Source organism: Amphiura filiformis, chromosome 18 (assembly GCF_039555335.1).
Source record: "Amphiura filiformis chromosome 18, Afil_fr2py, whole genome shotgun sequence".
Lineage (NCBI taxonomy): Eukaryota > Metazoa > Echinodermata > Ophiuroidea > Amphilepidida > Amphiuridae > Amphiura > Amphiura filiformis.
In genome coordinates this window covers 14,690,473-14,710,747 of record NC_092645.1, presented here as the reverse complement: position 1 = coordinate 14,710,747, position 20,275 = coordinate 14,690,473, and the positions used below count along the sequence as shown (strand labels likewise).

The following is a 20,275-nucleotide window of genomic DNA, read 5'->3' as shown; positions in this document are numbered from 1 at the left end:
AATGAAAGCACTTTGTAACCAATGTTACCAAAAATCAGCCCAAATAGCAATAATTCTTAAGTTGCCCTAATTTCCTCATAAGCAATTGTTTCTATGGGACAGTAAACTACCGGAAGTCATGGGAGCCATTGTAGAAATATTTTCAAAATTTCCCTAATTGGGCTACCAAATCTCTGGGTATGGCAACTCTGTAATCAGACTTATTAGAATAAGGGAAGACATTTGTTCCTGTCAGGTTGTAATTAGATGAGGGTTGTTAAAACTCTAAATGGGCTATTCCAGTTGAAATCCATACACCCCATATGAAAGACATGACCTTAATCTCCTACACAGGGAGTGTGAATTTCAAATAGGGTTACCTGAATGGGTATAATGAAAATCTACACTCCCTGTGTGGGAGATTAATGTCATGTCTTCAATAGGGGTGTATGGATTTCAACTAGAATAGCCTAATCATTTTATCTCTGCTTCAGTTCAAAGAAAATTATTGTGTTGATAAATTGCTTGACATTTGAAAGACGATGGTTAAATTGGTTTCCCCCAGACTCATATAATACTCAATTGGAACATGTTTCTTTTGTGTGTGTTATTTTACAATGTGAATATTATTCTCTGAAAATATATTTTTGGTGTCAAAATGATTTACTCAGATTGCATCAGACTACAGGACCCCAAACTGCTATTTTTAAAGGTTCATCCATATGGAGGGCTTTTTGCTTAATTGAGTATTTCGTGATCCTAGCATCCTCTTTTTATGACATTTTTCAGTACATATCCACGAAAGAAGCTTATTCCCAAAATTTCAGTTGATTCCGATATTGCGTTTGCGAGTTATGCATGATTATGTGTATTACACTGCTTCATAGACAATACGTTGTAATTTCGTTCTGGTGCACCAGAACGAAATTCAAATTTCACGATATCTTTGCTAAACGAATTAATCTGCAAGAAATATTTTGTACATAAACATTATGTAGCCAGAGAAAAGTGGGGGGATGAGGCTGTGGATCACGAAGTACCCCTTTAAAGCCATATTATAACATTATCATACAAAATAGATTAGCATTTCTTTGCCATAAAATGTTAGTTTTACTGTCAGATATATCCCTTTTATTTTTGAGCGAACAACTACGGCAAAGCAAAAAAATTGGAATTTACTACCAGGGCGTATGTCGCCAATACGTACCACTCCTTCGGTCATGTTATGGTACGACCCTTTGTTGTGTAGATCACCGGCCCGCACGCCGTGTACGTACTGTGTGTTATGAACATCGTGTATGCGTTCGACTAATAATTCCATCGTAATAAGAAGACGCCGGTTCCGCGCTTTATTCAAAATCTCGGATTTTGACAAAACTACAGCACCTAGAGTCTTGATATTTGCAGGGTATATTGGTTTAATAAAGTACAATATAATCGTGTAAAAAAATGAATTAAAAAAAATCAGTGAGGGCGTCCTCAACAGCAAATGTTATAATATGGCTTTGAGCAATACATTTTTTGAGAAAAAACAACAACATAGGGATATCTGCCAGGTGAACTGTCTTTAGTCTTTAGGATTCCAATCCCTAAGTTTGTCCCCAAATTTATCCCCAAATTTATTTCAAGTTCCCCCAATTCCCAAGAAAGGTCATTTTAGGTTATGTTTGTTTGTTTACCACTCATACAGAGTGACATTTTAATGTTTCTGAATTTAAATGGCCCATGTCGAAAACTGTGGGGTTTCTAGTTTACTCCATATTTTTCTTTTATCTCAATTTCAAATTTGCCACCTTTGGCCCCCATGGACCAGATTGTGTCAAATCTTTTGAACAAAGTGCTCAATCCCAAAAAAGGGAGAACGGATAAAAATTCAAAATGTAGACCTTTCGAATCGGAATAGAAGTTGTTACACTTTAAATATAATGCAAATTAAACTTCTATGCTGTTGATTTGATACACTCTCACCAGAGCACTTTGACTGACTCAACTGGTGGCAAGGGGTATAATGTTTGGTACTAAGAATGATCAGGATTGCAAGTATAAATTGACACAAGATACAATTTGGATACCAAAAAAATACAGCACTAATTTTTTGGGATTAAAAAAATAATATCAAGTTCTGCCAAATGAAACATAGCTCAATCCTAATCATTCATTTAGTCTATAACTGGAGATAAAAATAAAAGTTCACTATTTTACTAATTTCTTGAAAAAAGAGCCAAAAACATGCATTTTCGGCATGTTTTCTGACAATCGAGTCACAAAAATCACAGACTTGAGTATGTGCCTAAATTTTGCTCTAATTGCCCATTTTTAGTGTTACTTTAAATTAAATGGTTAGTTATAACAATGAAACATGTCTTCCAAAAATTAGAATGTATAAACTGACAAAATTAGTCTTAGTATAAGTCTTTGAGCTTGATTGTCACAGCATGTACGAAAAACACTCTATTTAAAACGTACGTTTTTGACACTTATTTCCAGAAAATTGGCCAAATATTAAAATTGGACTTTTATTGCTAGTTATTAGGACTAACTACAAGATTAGCATTTAGCTATGTTTCATTTGGCAAAACAGGATAATATTTAGTGCTGTATTTTTCTGGAATAGGGTAGTAGTAAACAACAAACACATTTAGTCAATCTAATATATCTCTCACATCATCTGCAAAGTCACTTCTCTAAATTAAATTATCATCCTGAACTTATAAAGCTGTACCTAGAAAAGCAATAAGTTGATGCTATGAATCTATATAATCTAGGTCTGACTCTGATCGATAGAAATCTTCTAATAATATCTGTTTTCTAGAGTTGCCTTATGCTGCTTCCTTGCTATTGGACTGTTCCAGTTGAAATCCATACACCACCTATGGAAGACATGACCTTTAATAATCTTCCACACAGGGAGTGGAAATTCCAAATGGAGTCACCCATTCGGGTAACCCCATTTGAAATTTGAAAGTCTGTACCACTGCACCATTTGATACAAAAACTGGCAACACTTGGTTATCAGCAAAGTAGTTAGTCGAGACAGGTGTTGGGTACATTGAGTGCAAGGACCAATTGAAATGTGTACAATTTATAAAATCCAAGATAGGATTTCTTTGCTATATGGAGGCTTTAACTCTCTCCATGTGGGTGTCGACTAGACTGCAGACGACAAGTTCCAAATATTGTTTTAAAAATTCAAAAATTTTAGAGATATAAATTTTCATGACCATATTAGAAATCAGCATTAAAAATGCATTAAAATGAGTACAAACAAGCTTAGTATTGGTTCAGTGGTTCTTAAGATAACTCTTGATATTTTGAGAAAATATCTCAAAACTTGGACTTTTTAATATGGCTAGCACTAAGCGCATATTGTTGTTAGTGTGTGGTTTCTGTATATACGATGTCAATGCAGAGTATTCAAAATTAGCTTTGTCAATTCAAAACTTACTCCATGCCTTTGTGGAATTTATATTTGATCTTTTTTGTGAACAATTGTGATTGCTTTGATGGCATTTGATATTGCTCTCTTCAATATATAGCACTTGACATTGCTCTCTCCAGTAGATGGCATTTGACATTTCTATATTCAGTAGATAGCATTTGGACATTTGCTATCTTCAGTATAGCATTAGACATTGCTCTCTCCAGTAGATGGGTATTTGACATTTCTATCTTCAGTAGATAGCATTTAGACATTTGCTATCTTCAGTAGATAACATTTGGCATTTCTATATTCAGTAGATTGCATTTTACATTGCTATCTTCAGCAGATAGCAAACGAAATTGCTATGTTCTTCAGATAGCATTTGACATTGCTATCTTCAGTAGATAGCATCCAACATCGCTGTCTTGGGTAAATAGAATATACAATTTGATCTCTGGTATTTGAGATTGTTACGTAGCATTTGAGATTGATATCTTCAGTAGATAGCATTTGGCATTGCTAGCTCCAGTAGATACTATTTGGCATTGCTATCTTCAGTAGGTAGCATTTGGCATTGCTATCTTAAGTAGATAGCATTTGACATTGCTATCATCAGTAGATACCATTCGACATTGCTATCTTAAGTAGACAGCATTTGACATTGCTATCTTCAGTAGATAGCATTTGACATTGCTATCACTAGCAGATAGTATTTGACATTGCTATCATCAGCAGGTAGCATTTGAAATTGCTATATTCAGTAGACAGCATTTGACATTGCTATCATCAGTAGATAACATTCGACATTGATATCTTCAGTAGATAGCATTTGAGATTGATATATTCAGGAGATAGCATTTGACATTTCTATTTTCAGTATATAGCATTAAGAAATTTCTATCTTCTGTAGATAGCATTTTACATTGCTATCTTCAGTATATAAAGTATAATTGTTTGGGTGATGATGGCATTTGACATTGCTATCTTCAGTAGATAGCATCCAACATCGCTGTCTTGAGTAAATAGAATATACAATTTGATCTCTGGTATTTGAGATTGTTAGATAGCATTTGAGATTGATATCTTCAGTAGTTAGCATTTGGCATTGCTAGCTCCAGTAAATACTATTTGGCATCGCTATCTTCAGTAGGTAGCATTTGGCATTGCTATCTTCAGTAGATAGCATTTGACATTGCTATCATCAGTAGATAACATTCGACATTGCTATCTTAAGTAGACAGCATTTGACATTGCTATCTTCAGTAGATAGCATTTGACATTGCTATCACTAGCAGATAGCATTTGACATTGCTATCATCAGCAGGTAGCATTTGACATTGCTATCTTCAGTAGACAGCATTTGACATTGCTATCATCAGCAGATAACATTTGACATTGATATCTTCAGTAGGTAGCATTTGAGATTGATATATTCAGGAGATAGCATTTGACATTTCTATTTTCAGTATATAGCATTAAGAATTGTTTATCTTGTGTAGATAGCATTTGACATTGCTATCTTCAGTATATAGAGTATACTTTTTGTGGGTGATGATGGCATGTGACATTATCTTCAATAGATTGCATTTAACATTCCTGTCTTGAGTAGATAGATTATACAATTTGATCTCTGAGATTTGAAATTGTTAGACCCCATTAAAAATTCATACTCCCTGTGTGGAAGATTAAGGTAATGTCTTATGGATGCACGGGTTTCAACTGGAATAGCCCAATTTAATTTCATTCTAATACAATCACAGCAGTAAATTAGTGTAATATGGTATTGTTATTATAGGGTTTAGAATTAACATAATCCTATGAAAAAGCATGTTCACACAACCACCATAATTTGATATTTCACTAACTATGTTTAATGGTGGCTACCCAACGAAATGCATATCTGTGTCAGCACAAAATATAACACCAAGTTTACACCCAGCAGTTGGGCATAATGGCATGAGATTTGATTGACAGGTTTAGCATGTAGGCATAAACCCACAAGCCTCAGCACACTTTACAGGATTTCGCAAGACACGCCATAAACCATCTTAGGGATGCAGGTCTATAAAGGCACAGAACCCTAGGCAGCTTGTATAACCATCATAGCCAGGAACAGCTCAAGTCGTCGTCCGTATTCCATAGTGGCGTATAGTGGGGCGCCGCGAATAAACAACTTTTCGAGAAAATCGGGTTTGAAGAAATGCCAATTTAAAATCGAGTTGTGTAAATCAGACATACATTATATTTTGTAAATGATGTGAAATTTCTGTAGTAAACTAAATAGATTTGATTGTTATATATTTTTCAAAAGAAATAAATACATACTATTGCTGGCAAACTGAAAATAAAACTATGCGTCACTATGGAAAACAAACAAAACGCAATACCCTAACCTAACGTTAACCGTGACGCCACCTCGGTCGCCGTGTAATCCCTATGGCGTTACTTTTAAATCCGTTTCAAGTATTCCATAGTGGCGTATAGGTCCGATACGTGTGTGCGCCACTATGACATACGATGTTTTTCATTTTTGCCGATATTTCATAATTATAAAATGTGTATAAAAAGTGGCGTATGGTCGATACGCCACTATGGAATACAAAAATGTCACTTTGTAACTATATACATTTAATTAATTAATTACTTATTAATTAGCTAGTTTTGACTGATGAGACTTAGAAAAATGAAAAAGAACATCATTAAAAACATATGTGCCAATTTTCAAAAAAATGACCAAAAATCACTATACGCCACTATGGAATACAGCCGACGAAGTGTACATAAAACAGATGCATCATACAACAATATGATCCGTCTAAACCATAAATAACTGTTGTGTTCACGTAAGAGAATAAATTACAAGTGAACACACAGTAGCCATGTTCACATTGGGCAAGCCATTTGCAATTAATAAAATCTTTAGATATTGCATGGAGTGAGGACACAGACTTGAAGCTAAATCAAAATTCATTTCATTTGAAGCCTGTATAAATAAAGCTTTGTTTAGGTAAGATGTTTGTGGACGGAAAATTGGAGTGAGTGTCATTGTGGCACAGAACAAAGTTGCTATAAGGAATTGACCGACAAATGAGAGTGCCTGTGGTATGGCCATCTAAATTTTAGTTTGTCTCAAAGCTCCCACATGCATTAGTAAAATCATCCACTTTTTGTGCAATATTCCCTGGATTGAGTAAATTTAGTTTTTCCTGCTGTTTTTTCCAAAATCTAGCACACAAAATCGCACATCTGACATTGTCAGCCGTGAAAATAGCCCAAGTCGTAAATCTCGATAAAATTCTTCATCTTGACCGCAGTGAAACCTGCTTGGGGGATGAAAGGTGGTCTGTTATTGTCAAAAAGGTTGTCCCACAGTTTGATAAGAAAATTAAAGTTAAAAAAATGAAAAAATGCATCAGACAATAGGTTTTAAACAGCCTCTATGACATATTGAGTAAGATATCTTTAATCCCTTTAAGTTCCCCTAAACACAAGGTAGCATTTCTACTAGCGCTATATTTGTAAGCCTAGCAAATAGCTCTCATTTCACACCACCAGTTTGAGTCGGCCAATAAATTCCTAGAAATTGGTGAGACTATGAATGATTGGTATTAATTGTTTGATACATGAACTGTGGCTCTTACACAATGTAAACATTGAGAGATTGCAGATTCAGGAGGATACTGAAATACTGAAAAATGCTGCATGCTGCTCAGATAACAACACTGACTGCATTAAAATTTACGAACACAAACTGGTAATGTGGCTCTCATTCTCGTGGTTTGGGTTGTTCCAACTATTGCACTTACACTGTTTTCACGTCTGTCAAAGGGGACACCCTTGCGTTATCCCTATTGGTTTGTGCAGGGCCTTTCAGTTCCAGTCGATTTTCTTCGCATCAAAAACACCAAGAGTTTTATTTCCCTGATAAGAAATCAAACTTTTTGATTTGTCTCACCAAGAGGAATTTATTTTATAACACGTTTTGTGATATGATTTTGTCAGAGGGCACAAGATGGAATAGCTGAATCTCAGTACAAGTAGCCATTCCATCGCATGAAGCGATCTATCACAAGGGACATCGTGCAGGCCAACCAAATCCCAATCTATGTCCAAAGACAGCGTATCCATGGAAAACTGTTGAACATGAAAGCCCAGTTGGTATATAGTATGACGTCCAGATGCAAGCATTTAGAATTTTTCATGCTGCAAAGATAACAACGCTGAGTGCATTAAAAATTACCAACTCAACTGGCGGTGTGGCTCTCATCCCACCGGAACAACTTGCTTGTCATACAAGCCGGGCATTGAACTTTAATTCGGCTTTATCTTAACCTCACATCAAACATGTTTACTCAGAAACAATCCAAGAGCACAGTAGAATTTCTTCCCATGCTGCATTGAGCTACAATGCTGGCCATAAGTGTTGGGACGGTTTGATAGGGTAATGTAAATAAACCCCCCACTCCCCCCGATCAATGTTGAATCCTACTTTTTTGGTCACACGCGCCTAGTGGCACCCAACATTGATTGGTGGGGAAGGGGGGTTGTTAAGTGTTAGGAAAGGGTTTAGGCTTGTCACCAAAGAAACCTCCACTTTATCACGTTAACAATAACGGAAATAAGGCAATAATATAGTGTACGTTTTCCATAAGTGTCCCAACACATTTTGGCCATGGTTGTATTTGAAAAGTTGAAAAAAATCATCTAATTTCAGTTTTTGCTTATAACTCAAAAAGTAATTATGATATTGACACCAAATTTGGAGCAGTAAGAGATCCTATCAATTTGCTTGACCACAAAAAATATAAATGCCTACATTTTAAATTTAGGGACTGGTCACTTTAAAAGTCTTAAAGCCATATTTTTGGCCATGTTTAAGTTCACTATTCGTCACTTTAATTGTCAAAACGTTAGGATTTAAAATGACAAATTATTGTTTTCACCAATTAAAATCTTATATTAAAGTTATAGAAGAAAATAAAATTTATCACAACATCTCGTGATCAAAAAACAAATAAAGGAATCGAACCCATGCACACTTGTTTTTCCAATTTAATGCTGTCTACCTCAATTGAAGTAACGGAGTAAATCAACTTGTTAGCATTAATTTAGACTACATACAATAATGGATGAACAAGTACAGTGTGTTAGCTCAGTTGATGCTCTGCTTTTATTTGTGATCTTATTTATGAAAAAAAATTCCTACACTTTTTCATTTTCATTTCAACAGAAATTCAGTGATGTGAGAAATTATTTATTTTAAAAAGAAAGCAAAAAAAAAAAAAAAAAAAAAAAATTCAATCGTTAGGAATTGAACTTGGACTTTTTGAGTACAAGACAGACGCCTTATCAACTGAGCTAACATGTTGAAGTGACATTACGAAGTATTTTTAGGTATAAAAGCTATTACAAATGGAATAAAAGTGTTGAAACTAACCCGCTGCTTATAGGACATGAAACGTAGCTTATTGGCTATAGAACAACGGTATTCAAGGCCTTTTTGAAGAAAATCGATTCTTAAAGTGTAAGAAAGTTTGAAACCCACGGTATGCACTCGTAAACTGAATCAAGAGATAGTAGTGATTCTCTTTTATTATAGTGCATACCGTGACATGAACTCAAGCATGTCCGCATTCAGTCTCGCTCCTAAAGTAAGACTAATCATGAAATTTAAATATATTGTATGGACTTTGTATTTAGGATGCGACGGTAAACCAACGAAACACCATCATGACCATACGCAAATGAATGCATCCCATCGATAAACCATTGCTATAAAGTCTGATCATAGTCAATTGCTTTTATTCTAAGAATACGGTGGTATATCGTGGATTCATGGCGTTATGTTTTACAAATCGACACAATATTTTCACAACAATATGGATTACCGATATGATCATTTCAGAAATTCAACTTATTTAGCTTAATATTGTCAATTTAAATATCATGATTAATTTGACACTTGTCATTAAACAAAACCATACGAAAACCAGTGGTCTCCGATAGCTCAATTGGTTAGCGTGCTGTTCATCTCCTGTAGACACCGCGGGTTCGACTCCATCCAATTTTTTTTATTGTTATAATTATTTCGTGACAATTTTCTTTCAAATTACTTTGCAGACGAACAAACTCCTTTTTTTAAATAATTTGCAAAATGTCACTATTATGCGCATTTATTGTGTCTTTTAGTATTATATACTGCGTTTGTTGTGTTATAAAGGTAATGTTGTATCATGAAGATCATTCACCTTTTGTTGTAACTTATCTCTAAATCATGAACTATCATATTTACTAGTAGGGGAGATTGGGGTTAGTTGGAACACTGGGTAAGTTGAAACATTGTATTTTTTTCTGACACAAAAAATTAATTTGGTAAAATACTGGCACCTAGTAATAGGTATTAGTAAGGGTCATCCACCAAATTAGCAACAGCACTGATGCCCCACCAGTGTTGGCTTGGGAAAGGAATATCTGTTTTTGACTTGCTGACTAATTTTTATACCCCTCAGAAAAGATGCGTTATCTCCATGTTGTTTGAAGATTTCAGGGGATTATTTTTTGAGTATCATAAGCACTAGTAGTAAGTCCCAGAATAATGTTAAATAAAAGTTTTATTGTATTTCTTATTATGTGTAATGAACTTTGAAATGTAAAAATAGGCATCGGGGTTAGTTGAAACTTTTGAGGTGGGGTTAGTTGAAACGTGAAAATCGCATAGAAAAATATGGTTAAAAATTTGACTTTTAAAAATTTGTAACATGTTTACCATTTCTTCAATATTGCTTTAATATGGTTAAAAAGCAATAATACAAGCAAAAAGTGCACACAGAAAGTACATTTTATAATATTTTAGGCTTCTCATATTTTTGTTCATGGTGACACTCGTCACCTTGTGTCCAAAGTATTGATCCGCGCTCCCACATATTTATTTATTCATTTTTTCACACTGATTGTATGTTAAAGGGTGCCTTCAAGGGAAGTATAACCCTAACAACACAATAATAATTATTTTGAAATTTTTACAAGCCATGTTTCAACTAACACCACCCTATGTTTCAACTTACCCCAGGGGTGGGGTTAGTTGAAACACTTTTTTTCAAATTTTCAAATTGGATTATATGAATAATCATAAGCAGGTCCAATACAATTTAAGGCTGTATTTGTAGCATGTATGTATACGTTTATACTGATATGGTTAGTGTTTCTTGAAAGTAATCGGTTTGCGTTAAAAAGACGATTTTGTGAAAAATGTTTCAACTAACCCCAATCTCCCCTACGGTATTCATCCTTAAAATCGGCATGACCTAATATGCTGAATCCATGAATCACGGATACCAACAATAATGTATATGCTTTGACCTGCTAATTTGCATCAAACAAAATGACCACCAAAATCATTAGAGTTGTACATACTAATTTAATGATTTTGGTGGTTATTTTGTTTTTATGCAAATTAGAAGGTCAAAACATTACTATTATTTATGGTATCCATGGTTGTTGATTCAGCATACTAAATTGACTTTAAAAAATAGATACCGTTTTTAACTTAAAAATGCACCTAACACTTCTATTTCTCAGCAGGAAGTCGACTAGACTAATAGGATATGAAGGTGAATAGTCAATGATGTTTGCTATCTTCTGAAGATGAAATTCTGATTTAGGAATTATGTGTAATATTATAATAATTATTCTTTTTATGTGCTATGTTATTTTTCAAACGTAAGTTTCTTTGAAAGCGCTTTAATAGATTTCAGTCATAAAACGTAATTTAAGCCCACTCCTGCCAACTATAATTATATTTACACGATATACTCGTTGCAAATACCACATACGTTTTTGATGCAAACGATGACAATTATTAAAGTTTGTTATTTTGTCTAAAAATTAGCTTTTTTTAATTTAAGTATTATTTTTTTTCCAAAGTCACTCTTTTAAAAGACTTCAATCAATTCCTGTCAACAAATACCATGTATTTCTGGCGATTAAATTACTACTCTTTCAAAATAAAACGTCATTTTAAGCAAAATACGTAGTTCGCATAGGCCAATAATGTACAGCACGCACTGTAAAATACATGATATTGCGTATAATAAGCGACCGTATCGTTATATCACGTGAGGAAAATCCAATAGTTTTTATATAAGTGAAAAGATAAATAGTTTCTCCATTTTCATGTAAAATTTGATGAAAATCCAAGCTATGGTTGGAGGAGATATGGGCCAAAACACACATTTTAAAATTGGATTTTTTGTACCTTAGAGACAATGCTGGCCATAAGTGTTGGGACGGTTTGATAGGGTAATGTAAATAAACCCCCCACTCCCCCCGATCAATGTTGAATCCTACTTTTTTGGTCACACACGCCTAGTGGCACCCAACATTGATTGGTGGGGAAGGGGAGGGTTGGGGTGTTAGGAAAGGGTTTAGGCTTGTCACCAAAGAAACCTCCACTTTATCACGTTAACAATAACGGAAATAAGGCAATAATATAGTGTACGTTTTCCATAAGTGTCCCAACACATTTTGGCCATGGTTGTAGTATAAATTTGATAGGATACTTCTTAAAAAATTAATGGAATTTGTCAAACTTGTTATTTTTTGCAGACAATTGAAGATTTAGAAAAGGCTGTGAAAGCGGCAGATATGGAAATTGTTATCAGGCAGAGTTTCCTGTCTGAGCCAGACAGTGCTGTACTGAATCTACAGGACCAGGATGCTAGGATCATTGTAGGTGTGTTCTATGAGGATATGGCTAGGAAGGTGTTCTGTGAGGTAAGCATGGGTGTCAATCCTGGGAAGGGAGGGGTGACAATCCTTGGGGTGTCAATCCTAGGAAGGAAGGGGTGACAACCTGGGATCCTGGGGGAGGGGGTGACAATTCAGGGGGTTTCAATCAAACCCCCTCTAAAAATAATGCATTGAAAAATAAGTTATGTGAACTCAAAACAAGACCAGACTAACATTTCAAGCTATTATAGTAATAGCTGACTAAACCCCCATCAGGTGCAGTGGTTTGATTTGTGTTTTCAGTGTCAAATTTTGAACAGGCATGTTTGATGAAAACGACAGGCACTTGTTAAATCCTAGCTAAGAACATGTACGCAGTAAACTGGTTTTCATTTTTTTCTGTTATCATGCAATTGTGGTGTTCCCCAAGGGTCAATTTTGGGGCCACTGCTTTATAATAGTTGTAAGTTTGTAATCTGATTTTTATTATTCTATGTTTTCTGCAGGCCTATAAATTGGGATTGTACTGGCCTAAGGTAATATGGTTTTTAATTGGATGGTACCCAGACAACTGGTATATGGTGGAGGATAAAGATGTAAACTGTACAGCGGAGGAGCTGAAGGAGGCCCTGGAGGGGCATTTTACTACCGAGGGGATGATGCTGAAACCAGATGATACACCATCTATTTCAGGAATGGTAAGTGGTACTAGGTTCTGTAAAAGTGTTTATTTTTGTGCTACTTTTTTTTTTTTGATGCTGAATATGGTCCTTTTATAAATGTATTATATCAATATAAGGAAGCTGAGAATTTACAAATTTTAGAGCAAGTTTTTAATTTAAAAAATGCAAAAAAAATTCAATGTCTGAAAATTACTACTTTAACAGTAATTTGGAAGCTTAGTCAAAGAATGAAAGTGGGTAAGGTGATAAAAAATAGAAAGGAGGACACACAGAAAAAACAAAGACAGATAGAAATAAAAGAAATAACAAAAAAATGAAACATTAGAAGAAAGAAATTAAAGACAGTGAGATGACAGAAATAATTGATTTCAATTCCGACATCAAATTCAACCTGCAGCTAAGAATTAGCATAATTTATGTTTGATGGGGTGTTTACACCAAGCCAAACAAGTGGGAATTTGACTTTTATTTCCTCAGTTGATGCTTCAATATAGGTTGACATGACTCTCTTCACATGGGTGTTCACTGCAGACAATTACTAAGTTTCAAATTTTAATTTCAAAATTTCAAAATGGTAAATTTTCATGACCATATTTGGTATCAGCATGAAAAATGCATTAAAATGAGTATAAACAAGCCTTATTAGTATTGGTTTTGAGATAGCTTTTGTTGAGAAAAGATCACAAAACTGGACTTTTAATGTTGATGAAGCCTATGGCAAGCACACATGACATTAACTTAGCATCAATTATTTGGAGGGAATTGTAAAATAATGTTAACATCAGTAAAAATCATGTAAAATCAGCCGTTTTTGGCGATTTAGCAATAAAGTCCCCTCCCCCATTAAGCTCTGAAAGCCCCTCTGAGCCCCCCGCAGGAACAGATCCTGGACATGTCGGTGAACATTTGGAACCAAGGAATTACATTTGAAGGTCCCCATTGAATACTTTGTGAAACAGAAGTGGGTTAACCCAGCAAACACAAAACGTTTTCGACATCATTCGCAAAAGGTTATAAAAGGTTGCCAGAAAACGTTTAAATGTCGGGTTATATAAAGGGTATATTAAGAGTATAAAACGTTTTCATAAATATAAAAAACATTTTTTGACAATCTACTGCTCAGCAAACAAAAATGTTTTACAGAAAACGTTTAAAAGTCGGGTTATATAAAGGGTATAAAAACGTTTTAATAACATTCCAAAAACATTCTTGAAAACTTGATACAAAACATTCTAAACAGAATGTTATTTGGGGGTTGAAAAAATATTTTTGCGAAAAATGTTTGCCCAAAATATTTTCAATAACGCTTTTAAAAACGCGTTTTCATGACCTTTATATAACCCGACATTTAAATGTTATTAAAAGGTTTTGAAAAAACATTTTAAGAACATTTCTGTGTTTCCTGGGTTCAAATATTTTAACATAATGTTATTTAAGTATTGACACAATATTTGGCAAAAATGTTTGCAAAAATAGTTTACAATAACATTTTTGAAAACATTTAAAATATTGTTGTAGTGTGTTTTCATACAAAACGTTTTAAAACGTTATCATGACATTTATATAACCCGACATTTTAATGTTATTAATACGTTTTTACCTAAACCAAAAGCCAAAATATAACTTATTTAAAACATTTTAAAAACGTTTTTGTGTTTGCTGGGAACTCACTTTGACATATTTTGGCTTGCAAAATCCAAATAAAACATCTTTCCAGTTATACAGCCAGCCGGGACTGTTGTCTGTCACACTCAGCATTGAGGTCAACTTGCGCTGCCCTATGGGGCTTGACAGCATATCGACCAATGGATGTGACCATCCAGAAAGCGTGGATAAATGGCATTTTATTATTATTGTATGTCAGGTATACTCCTCGTATAGTGTTATCACTTATGAGCAAACCTCTGAGGTATTGTTTGTATGTCTCTGAAAATATTAGAAATCAAAATAAATACAATTTTAATGACTGATGGGCTTTCTAATGATTCCAAAATATCTTAATTAATAGGGGAATGTTGCAATGGGCCATGGTTGTTGATCTGGCTATCATCCTTTATGCGCAGGTGTTGACTGCAGATGACAAGTTTCAATTTTCTTAAATGTAAAATTTCAGAATTGTGAATTTTAATGGACATATTTGGAATCGGCACAAAAAATTCATTAAAATGAGTACAAACAAGCCTAGTATCAGTGGTTCTTAAGATAGCTCATGATATTTTGAGAAATAATCTTAAAACTTAAACTTTTATGTTGAAACCTATGGCTAGCATGCAGAGCATTATTTGGCTTGTTATAAGAAACTCATTCATAAATCATAAATTTCTGGAGTTGACTATAATGGTTCATCACTGATACATAGAAGTCAAGCCAAAATGCACTGGTTGTAAATTACAGCAAGTTTATGACCATTTTTATGCCTCCACCGGAGGTATTATGTTTCCTGGTTGTCCGTCTGTCTGTCTGTCTCTCTGTCCGTCCGAGCTTGCGAGTGCAATTTCTCAGAACTGGTAAGACGTACAGTGATGCAAGTTGGTGGAGGGATGGTTATTTGGGGTCTTCAAATTATAGGAGATTTTAAATCATAAAATATGGTAATTAAGTACCTAATTTGCATAATTTATGCGTAATATGCGTAATAAGCAAAATACCTTGTGAACAGATTATCTGGAGATCCGTATGGGGTACAGTGACGTAACTTGGTGGGAAGTAGCGTGGCCAGATGTTCTCGACGGATTAGATTTTCAGTGCAAAATATGCTAATTAAGTACCTAATTTGCATAATTTATGCGTATTTGATGCGTATCAAGCCAAAAAACCTTGTGAACAGATTATCTGGAGATCCGTATGGGTTACAGTGACGTAACTTGGTGGGGAGTAGCAGGGCCAGAGGTTCTTGACCTGATTAGATTTTCAGCACAAAATATGGTAATTAAGTACCTAATTTGCATAATTTATGCGTAACAAGCAAAATACCATTTTCTCGGAGACTAGGGGTCGCACGTTCCTCAAACTTGGTGGGTGGGTGCATCTTGACCCTAGACAGAACAAGTTTGTATTGGTCAGTGGGTCAAGGTCACCCGAGGTCATGCAGGGGTCATCTGAGGTCAAATTAGCAAAAACTGCCATATGGACATGAAACTGGGTGAGTACAGTCAACATTTAGAGCCAAAATTTTGGAAGGTCATTTTGGGGTCATCTGAGGTCAAGTTACTAAAACTGTCGTATGGGCATGAAACTTGGTGGGTACAGTCAACATTTAGAGTCAAATTTTTGGAAGATCATTCCAGGGTCATCCAAGGTCACCCAGAGGTCATCACTGGTTAAAATGATATGCCTCAAGGTGGAGGCATTGTGGCCGACGCTTTGCGTCGAGAACCGCGCAAGTCGAGAACCGCTCTAGTTGAAATATGTGAGCCTATTATTTTAGGACACAGTATTTCAGGGTAGTACGGGTCACTGCTGATGAGGCAGTGAAAGCTATTACATTATGTCTAAGTAGGAATAGGTATCAGTGGTGTGTCATTTTTCGGCTTTACCAATTTTTAACAACTTCTCTTGTTTTTAAATTCACAATTTTGAACTTTGTAATAGACCTATACATGCAGCAATGTCAAATGCTACCCAGCAAATACATGAAGGTTTTTTCGTTTTGTTCAAAACGTTTTTACAGTAATGTCAAATGCTATCTACTGAAGATAGCAATGAAAAATGCTATCTACTGAAGATAGCAATGTCAAATGCTATCTACTGAATATAGCAATGTAAAATGCTATCTACTGAAGATATCAATATAAAATGCTATCTACTGCAGATAGCAATGTCAGATGCTATCTACTGAAGACAGCAATGTCAAATGTTATCTACTGAAGATAGCAATGTCAAATGCTATCTACTGAAGATAGCAATGTCAAATGCTATCTACTGAAGATATCAATATAAAATGCTATCTACTGAAGATAGCAATATCAAATGCTATCTACAAAAAAGACTCAATACTACTTGTTTGATCTTGTATGCATTTTTCATACTGATTCCAAATATGGTTGTGAAAATTGACATTTTAAAAAATTTGTTAATAATATTTAAAAAAGTTGTCAACTCACACGATGTCTGCAAACAAAGTGGCGCTCCTTGCATGGCATCCTTCACTTTGGGAGTTATCTCAACCTAATAAATGCTACTCAAGTTGTAACCCAAGGAGATACACTGTCAAAATGGAAATTTTTGTGGGAATAATTTTTCGCGCCTTGCCAATGAGCTGTTTACCTTGTTTTTAAATTTGTGATTCTAAGTTTCCTTACATTGACCTATACTCAAAAGGACTATATTTGCGCATTGTTATTTTCAAGGTAGAAGCTTGGAATGCAAAAAGCGTGAAAATAAGTGTAGCGTGAAAATTCCCACTTTTATAGTAACACACATAGCACGAATAAGTCTCATGTTTAACATGGACCCACTTAGGTGTCAAATGATATTCATGTTCTGTTTGTAGTGTGTGATAAAAGTGCAGTCCTACTTGATCGACTGACTTTCATTTTATACAACATGCCCTTTGCGAGGTTCTCTCTGCAAATGTATGCGCAAAAAGTGCATTTTATTTTGCTCTTTTCTAGCATGCGTATGACCGTGCAAAGGGTCTATAATGGCAGAATATGAGTATTTCAGTGGGTGTACACATCTAGAACATAGTGATACGTGATAACCAGGTTTCACAAGGATCCAGTAATGTGTTAAGTGGTACTCATGTTCTGTAACAAGTGTATCCAATGTATTCAATGACTTTCATCCAACATTAGGCCTGTTTATTGAAATACCTAACAAGCAATGGTGGCTTATAAAACTTAGTTATTTTTTTTGTCAGCCAGAGTTGGGTTTTCCAGCTTGTGACCTGGGTTTATACATTCCTTCTCTGTTTAAAAAAAAAAAGATTGTTTGAACAAAAAATAGGGTTAAAAGTTATTTTATGGTAAATAATTGTGATCTTAAGTTTATCTCGAATATGTTTAATGAATAGTCTTTTGTCGACAATTAGTTCATCCTTATCGACAATCACAAAAATTGCTTTATGTGGTTTTTTTAGCATAGTTTCACAAACTTACTTTTTTTCCAAGTAAGGTGTCAATTTAAAGCCAGTATTACTTTGTATAGCGCAGAGGTTGATGGCCTAAACTCAAAAAGTTTAAAAATGATGTTTATTGGCTTTCGCTTCTGAACTCTTCATTATTAATATTCAGTATAAATATGTCACAAGTCAGACTACAAGAAGTAAAGTCTGTTTCCCTGTCAGTTGGTATACAACTTGAAGTGCGGCGAGAAAATGAAATTAGACATGGAACATTGTCACTATTAGGTGTCACTTGACTTGTGGGCACACACTTGAGATAGAAGAGGTCTGCTCCGTGAAATGAAACTTTATTGAGAAGGGCTTGTCTGTATGCAGGAGTGAGATCAATATAATAGCTGCCATGAAGCTTGATTGAGAAGGGCTTATCTGTAACATGCAAAAGTGGGATGAATGTAATAGCTGCTTTGAAGGTTTTTGAGAAGAACATACCTTTACCATATAAGAGTGGGATAAAAACAGTAGCTGTTGTGAATCTTTATTATGAAGAGCTTGTCTCATTAGATGCAAGAGTGGGATCAATACAATAGCTGCCATGAAGGTTTATTGCAATTAGCTTCTCTGTAATATGCAGGGATAAATGTAATAGCTGCCATGAAGTTTAGATAGCATTTTACATTGCTGTATTCAGTACTAAACATTGCTGTCTTCAGTAGATAGCATTTGACATTACTAGCTTCAATAGGTAACAGTCAACATTATCTTCTGTAGATAGCAATTGACATTACCATCTTCCATAGATAGCATAGCATTTGACATTGCTGTCTGCATTAACATGATTAGAATACATTTGATATTGCTATCTCCAGTAGATAGCACTTGATATTGCTATCATCAATATTGATAGCATTTGCATTTGACAATGTTATCTTCAGTTGACAGCATTTTGCATTGCTTTCTTCAGGAGATAGCATTTTACATTGCTATCTTTTTGCTATCTTTTTAGATAGCATTTGTCATTTCTACCTTCAGTAGACAGCATTTGACATTGCTATCTTTAGTAGACAGCATTTGACATTGCTATCTTCAGTAGATAACACTTGATATTGCTATCATCAATATTGATAGCATTTGCATTTGACATTGCTATCTTCAGTAGACAGCATTTGACATTGCTATCTTCAGTAGACAGCATTTTACATTGCTTTCTTCAGTAGACAGCATTTGACATTGCTATCTTCAGTAGATAGCATTTGACATTGCTATCTTCAGTAGACAGCATTTTACATTGCTATCTTCAGTAGATAGCATTTTACATTGCTACTGTACCTTCAGTAGATAGCATTTTACATTGCTATCTTCAGTTGACAACATTTAACATTCAGTAGACAACATTTTACATTGCATTCTTCAGTTGACAACATTTTACATTGCTATCTTCAGTAGATAGCATTTGACATTTCTATCTTCAGTAGACAGCATATGACATTGCTAGTAAGCATTCAGTAAGCATTTGCACAAAGTGCAATATGCACAAGCCTTTGTAACCCTCAATATTAAAGACAAAAATTATAGTCCACTTCGGGGCATTGCCAATGAATGCATGAGGTACACTGTGTTGGTCTCCGTCATAACAACCCAATATATGGGTGATTTATGCACAAGGCAATTCTATTAAAGTCGGTTTTCTTTGGATATCTCATTGGGCCAGACACAAGCTACAGATGCTGACAGGTGGCCCTCTAAATATACCATCATTGGTGTCAATAACATAGTGTGATATCAGCTAAAATGTTGTGCAATATAAATCTTTGGTGTCAAAAACATCGCTATCAATTGTAAAGTTGTACAACAGATGTTGTCTAGGGGGTGCTATGTTTAGTTGTAAAAATAAATCTTGTCAAACAAGTTGTGATGCAAGAAATTGTCAAAACATTGGAAGGAGAGAGAAAGCTGGCTGCAGTAAGATTTCCTTTGATTTGACATTTCATCAGAGAAATAATATTTTTTATGGAGAGTAAGTCCGGGGTACTCAATACAAATGACCATACGGGTATTTTCCTCTGGAAAGACCCTTGTTTTTTGGACCGCACAGCTCCAAAAGACCCCTGAATATTTCCAAAACGAGAGCTCAGAAAGACCCTTGATTTTGATCAGTTCAGCTTCAAAAGACCCCTAAATTGCTTTTAACTAGACTGTTCGCAGCTCCAAAAGGCCTCCTTTCATCTGTTCACAGCAATTTGAAATTGACATCCCCCTGTGTGGGAGATTAAGGTCATGTCTTCCATAGGGGGTGTATGGATTTCAACTGGGATAGCCCAATGGCTACATCTATGAATATTTAGCTTTTAAAATGATTGTATGATTTTTATGCAATTTAAATTCCATAGCAATTGCTTTGAA

The 20,275-nt window shown here is 34.9% G+C and overlaps 1 protein-coding gene across 1 annotated transcript in view; it reads left to right on the top strand.

Annotated features, from left to right (window-relative positions):
* The window catches only part of LOC140139905 (gamma-aminobutyric acid type B receptor subunit 1-like), a 170,235-nt gene that overhangs the window by 112,232 nt on the left and 37,728 nt on the right, over positions 1–20,275 (top strand). The window contains exons 4-5 of the mRNA XM_072161678.1: positions 12,005–12,172; positions 12,634–12,825. Of these exons, the coding sequence (XP_072017779.1) occupies positions 12,005–12,172; positions 12,634–12,825 (360 nt within the window). The remainder of the gene's footprint in view (positions 1–12,004; positions 12,173–12,633; positions 12,826–20,275) is intronic.